General features: G+C 43.4%; 1 protein-coding gene across 2 annotated transcripts in view; it reads right to left on the bottom strand.

The window, feature by feature from the left end:
* Positions 1-542: 542 nt before the first annotated feature.
* Hn (phenylalanine hydroxylase) overlaps positions 543-6,000 on the bottom strand; it is an 83,448-nt gene continuing 77,990 nt past the window's right edge. For both annotated transcript variants that reach the window (XM_077637154.1, XM_077637155.1), the window contains exons 10-13: positions 5,785-5,880; positions 4,719-4,852; positions 3,811-3,926; positions 543-805 (exon numbers count right to left, since the gene is read on the bottom strand). In XM_077637154.1, coding sequence (XP_077493280.1) covers positions 765-805; positions 3,811-3,926; positions 4,719-4,852; positions 5,785-5,880 — 387 coding nt within the window. In that variant the 3' untranslated portion in view covers positions 543-764. The remainder of the gene's footprint in view (positions 806-3,810; positions 3,927-4,718; positions 4,853-5,784; positions 5,881-6,000) is intronic.

The following is a 6,000-nucleotide window of genomic DNA, read 5'->3' as shown; positions in this document are numbered from 1 at the left end:
GCTAATGAACTTCAATTATCTGCTCTTTGGAGTGAATAACCTAAAATATTAGATTAAGATCATAATGCGAATGAGTAAGCTGCCTCGTGTTAACCTCCTCATCTGCGACGAAGCGCAGTGACTTTGCATTCAATCTGGACACTTCGGGTAGGCTACGTTTAAATGGCACGCAAAATGAGAATATTATTTATCGATTTCACTGACTTTTGTCTCACTTACATAGGTCCTTCAATTATGCATGTCCGGACTACAGAAAAAATTTGAGGCTCCTGTATTGCATTTCTAAATTTGGATCCTGCTATCTCTTGATGTGTATGGTTTGAAGAGCCGAAGCAACAGAGCAGCCATGATGGACGGCGCAGTGGAGGACTCTAGAATGGTTTAGACATGATGGCTTTATGTCATATTTGCTGACATCGCATAGCACTCAGGCCTTTTGGCACTGCCCTCGGTGTCTAGGTTGCTTCCAGGCTGCCACGACTGTGGTTTCATCCCGTAACCACGGTCTCACTACTGGTACGCTTTAGCCAATCCATCACCAATGCGGGCTGCAATTTGTATTCCGATGACAAATATTACCAGAATACAGGAGCTTTATTCGTGAGTTGTTGTACACAGTTCCGAAGCGATAGCTTATTTAAAAGTTGCCGCTGGCTTCGGTCGCCTCGTGTTTGAAGAAGCTTCGTTTTTGGTAGTAGTCATGATTCTCTCATAGCCAGACCCTCCATCTTGGATGAAGACCATCTGGACCGTTGGGCGCCTGCTCAGATTTTCTTCAGGGCATCAGCCAGGAGCGTCATATCCGCTATGAGAAAAAGAGAAATTTATAGTTAGATACCCTGCTTAGCATTATTCCTGCGGACTAAAACTTTCTGCACGTTGTTTTTCTTCATTGATTTTCTGTCGTTTCCAAGACTGTTACATAACTGGGTGTTTTAAAAGACCTAAGTAAAAGCTGTAGAGTCTGAGCTGAAATAAAAACATTTGTCTTTTCTAGCTGCCCAGCTTAGGCACGCAAACACATCGACCAGCTTAAAAGCCACCAGCGCCTGACTTCAGGGTTACACCGCAAGCCGAAGGAACCGGCATGTGGTTGTGAAGAAAACGAGTGAAGAAAAGCTTGCCTTTCCAAGACCCTGATTACCCAGTATTTACTCTCGCCTCTATGTCGCACATAGGCGTTTTACTTCATGCGTTCAGAAAATTTTTAAGTTAGGATTTTTGAGTTAGAAGGGCACGTTTTTTGGCACTGCATAGTTGGCGATGTAACGCTTCATAACATAGCTAAGACGTGCCAACTAGGAGGCTGGTTGACTAATATTATGTAGGTAACCTTTTAACGATTACTGTTTGTGTCCTTATTGATTGAGGGGCGTGTAGCCCCCGTAGGTAACACCTGGATCAGTTTTACCCTCTGTGCGGCGGCCAAAAAAATTCTGGCAACATCGCGGAAAAACAAATGCGCTTTCGAGAAGCTTGCAGGAACAGCAACCTCTCCAGTTCACCTAACTGTTTGAAATAGCCAAAATGTGTTCACAGTGGCGAGGGTAACTGCATTTTCGAAATTCTGAAACTAATATGAATACGTTTGGCTACACGCCTTTCAGTGCATAAGCAGAGTAAGAGTTATAGTTAAAAAGTGAACTACTATGTATAACTCAACCAGCCTATTGTTAGCACGATTTAGCTGTATTCTGGCGCACTACGCCGCTGAAAATGATATCTGGAAAAAATGCGCCATTTGAACTAAAAAAAAGTCGATTTTTAAGAATCTTCAGTAAATCTTGGGCGAAGCATACGGCATAGATGACTTTCGTTTCAGATTCTGCATGTCAAATATGATTTTTCGGACTAGTGAGCGCAGGCAATGACAGAAAGTATGTACAGGAAAAATTGCAAGCAAATAAAGTGCCACGCTATTTTCGAAGGTAAACCGTTGATCCTATATGCTCGTGTCAAAACGTGAAAGCGAAACGTTGTGGAAAGGACCTGTGCAGTATTGCATCGGCCGGCTACAGTCATGAGCCGGTTCGAGAAGCAGTGTCCCTTGCTAGGAGGAAGGTTTACATTCGCACTTGCCCGAGGGCGGCCGGCAACAACCTGTCATGCCCTATGACGGAAGCATCCGTTCCTTTTGGACGTGGCGGCAGTTCCTTTAGTGGTCCTGCTCTCGAAAGTCTCGTCTTCCCAAAATACGCGTTTGCCTCAGATGGCGCGGTGCCCTTTTGGCATGTTTTTCAAACGTATTGCAGGCCGTAGAAAAGCGTAGGACGACACTTGTATTGACGGCTTAAGCTTGCACAGACTTTTCGTCAAGAAGGTATTTTTAGTTCTTGCCTGACTTGCTGCCATCCCCGTTTTCTGTTTGTTTGCAGGATTCGCAAGGGGCTGTTTAGTGTTATGAGCATGCAAACCTGTCGAAAGTTTATTTGGCCACACAAAATGTCTGCACTTACAGTCTCAAAGTCAAGTGAATCGTTTGTTTTCACTGTAGAGTGATCCTCTGACTGTGCTCTTGTATTAATATCTGAAGCTATATACTCGAAGTTTTTAGTATTACCGCGTCAGTTTATCCTGATGAACAGATGTGCTTTGGATACTTGCAGTTAGTTTGCACTGAATTGAGTAACGAGAAAGAGGAGCTTGCTGTTTTAATCAAAATACTACGTGACAAGACAATGCTATACGACTTTCTCAAATGATTAAGTTCAAATCATACTAAGAATATTTCTTTAAAACACTCCAATCAAACATTTGCTGGGGATACCGTGGTTCCTCCGTTTGCGTCATGACTAATTTTGATTGCTGCGTAACTAAGGGCACTCTGCCTGTAAACCCAGATGATAAAACTTTTGCAACGTCTTAGTATCATGCATGGCGTACAATCTATAGCGAAGCCCAAAACTACTTTAGGCTGAAGCCTACAGACAACTTCCACGAATCAGTGTTCCTTGCCGTACAAGCTCCTCCCTCCGAGCAGGCCAGTGTGGACCTCGATTACTTTGCTTGGTACTTTGTTGCGCTAGACTGCAAGAAATATAATCTGACTAAAATCAATGGTTTTTAGAAGTCACGGGAACGCCGCCTTATTCCTTCGGTATGCGAATCTCTCTTCACCGATTTTAGATGGTTCTTTCACTTTAAAACCACCGTGAAGGGGCTTGCTTTTGCTCTCAATTTTTTTTTCTCTCACCGTTCTTGAAGATAAGCCATGAAACATATTGCTTCATATAAGCTATCATCGACTACTTCGAAACAGATTCTTCAATTTTCTTGAAGCACATTTTCAATTAGGCGTCAACAGAACACTTTGCGAAGCAGAGAAAACGTGTGCGAATGGTTCTGCTGAATATAATGAATTCAGGGAATTTTCAGTAACAACCTTTCGTAATTATTGGAGATTATAGATGCTGAAGATGAAGAAGGCACGCTGAATAAGAATGATATTTTAAAAACAAATAAATTTAAGCCATTCTTTATTAGAATTGGAAAAAAGTTCAAGTGCTTGACCCCTTCTGCTGCGTAGAGTATACTGACTCGGTATAAGAAAACAGCAAGTATTAGAGGGTGCAAGGCATAGACTGTGCGATGGGTTGCAGCGCACCCTCCGCTGTTTTACTGCCTACCATTTTTTCTATTACTTATCTCTATCCCTGAAATAATAGGATGTGGTACAGCAGCTGATTAGTATGGACGCGCCTTTCTTGTACTTCAGAACGTGACATCAAGTGCGCTAAAAGTTAGGGAATCATTTCCAAAATTTTATATCGCATTGCTTTAATTTTGACAGACACCGATTGTAGTACTTACACTGGATGTCCTGGGCGAGGTTCTGCACCTGAATGTTGGTGTCCACGATCTCGACACTCTGTGTGTAAGGGTTGTAGCGTACAGTGAATGGCCTCGGAATAGACAGGGCGTATTCTCTGAAAAACAAGCACAGGAAATATCAGCTAGCGTCGGGTTAGAGAGATGAGCAGGTGCACTTTGAGCATATTGCCTATAGATTTATTATTCAGTGGGTGCGCTAAGCGTTCGAGCACGGTTCCGAGGAGATCCACTGTATCTGAGAACTCAGTGTGTCATGTCGTCAGGGCGGGATTTTTTGAACGCGAGGCCTTCCTTGCTTACATGCGTTTAGATCCCAAGATACCGATTCACAACTTTACCTTTTAGTAGCCTTTGTGACGAGCACGGGCTCAATAATAATTCGGTAACTTTGGTTGCACGTTTCATTGCAAGTGAAAAAAAGAAACTTACAGAAGAAAATTGGTAAACCTTGCCTATGTACTACTCATAAGTGGCAGTGACCACTCCTATGTTTTATGGAGAAGTGGAAAGCTGATTCAAAAGCGCTCATTACGAAACCAGCACAGACGACATAACCACGAACAATGCAATCTTGAAAGCACCAGCTCACTGGCTTTTTGGCTCTCATCAAAATTGAATAAATTGGCAGCGAGCACCGTGCACCCTCTCCAGAGACGGCGCCCAACAAAATAACATTACTTTCAGCTAGGAGACAACCGTTGAGTTGGCGTTTACTGTAGACTGCACAGACGGCGAAATAGAAGAGAGGGCGAATGACCACGACAATAAGGAGCCCTAAATGTTATTCCAAGTCAAACACATCAGCGCTTCTTTTCTCGTGAGTGCAAAAGATGCACAGAAAAATGTGACATTTCTGGATTAAAGCGAGAGCTCCTGCCTTGCGTTACCTGACTTTCTTCTGGGCGTTCTGGAAGCTTTCGGCTACGTAGTAGACAGGCTGGTACTGAGTGATGGGATACTTCTGCTCTCCGGTGACGGCAGGCTCGAAGGGCTTCATCTCCGGCTTCCCGCTCAGGCAGTACTGCATTAAAAAAAAAACGGGAACACGAAATCTATGAGAAAAAGGTGAGCGGCGGTGGAGATTTGCAATTTCGCTCTTGTTCTTTAAGGTAGTTTGGGTGGGTACCTGAGGGAACTGTAAGATCAATGCAAATAAAAGCGCGACACCAAGTACAACAGAACAGTAATCAATACAGCTGCCCGAACAAAAGAGAACGAATTTTAAGCCTTGATAAAACATTGCTTGCTTCGGGTTAGAAACTGAAGCGACAAAAAAGTGGGATAGAAAACACGATATTTTTTTATATTGTATTTTGTGAATCTCAGCTTGAGGACGTAAAAGATGGGGCCACAAAAATGACAACCACAGCATCAACAGCAACGAATTTTTCTTGTCCATGCTGGCAATTCATTCTAGATCATGCTCAGTATATTTTCGCTGATCGAGAGTTGCGTCCGCGATGTGTGGGACGATTCTCATTCACCACAGCAGTGGTTAGATAACAGTCTAGGGACAATGCATCCTGATACATAGTGCACAGGGTAAACTGCAATAATGTCCACATATCGTGTATAGTGGACACATGCCAGGCTATATACGGAGATAAGTTGCGATGTTTTTCAGGTGAGCTTGAAGAATTGGAAAGCATATAAGGGAAAGAAGTAGTACACCAAGAAGAAGATATAGTGGATTGAAAAGGGCGACTGTTTTACGGGCATTCCGTAGGAATGCATTGCTGCAGCAATGGCACACTGCGTTTTACGTGCACATTCGCGCGCAATGTTTGTTTTTAAATTGTAGCGTGAGTTGAACTCCGACTACGATTGCTAGATGCGAGATAAAAACTTGCATTCAATCACACTAAAAGCTAGGAAAAGAAGAGGCTGCTCTGAATCACGTTCAAAACCACATTCGTTCGAACTGTTATATATAGGGTACAAAGGTATCCTCACCTCAAGCTCTCCGAATGATGACAGCAGACCAGCGCCATACGCCTTGAGCTGGCCGTCCTGTTTACAGATTCCGAACTCCACGGTGAACCAGTAGCACTGCAAGGGGAAAAGAAGAGCTCAGAAAAATGAGAGCATCGCATTGAAATAACAAAGGGGTGAAATTCGGGCTAGCTAATTGGTAACGACCCGTAGTGTTGTGGCAGGACAAGACAGACA

The sequence above is a fragment of the Amblyomma americanum genome, chromosome 9 (assembly GCF_052857255.1).
Source record: "Amblyomma americanum isolate KBUSLIRL-KWMA chromosome 9, ASM5285725v1, whole genome shotgun sequence".
NCBI classification, from domain to species: domain Eukaryota; kingdom Metazoa; phylum Arthropoda; class Arachnida; order Ixodida; family Ixodidae; genus Amblyomma; species Amblyomma americanum.
Note: the sequence above shows the minus strand (reverse complement) of the source record. Positions and strands in the feature narration are given on the sequence as shown.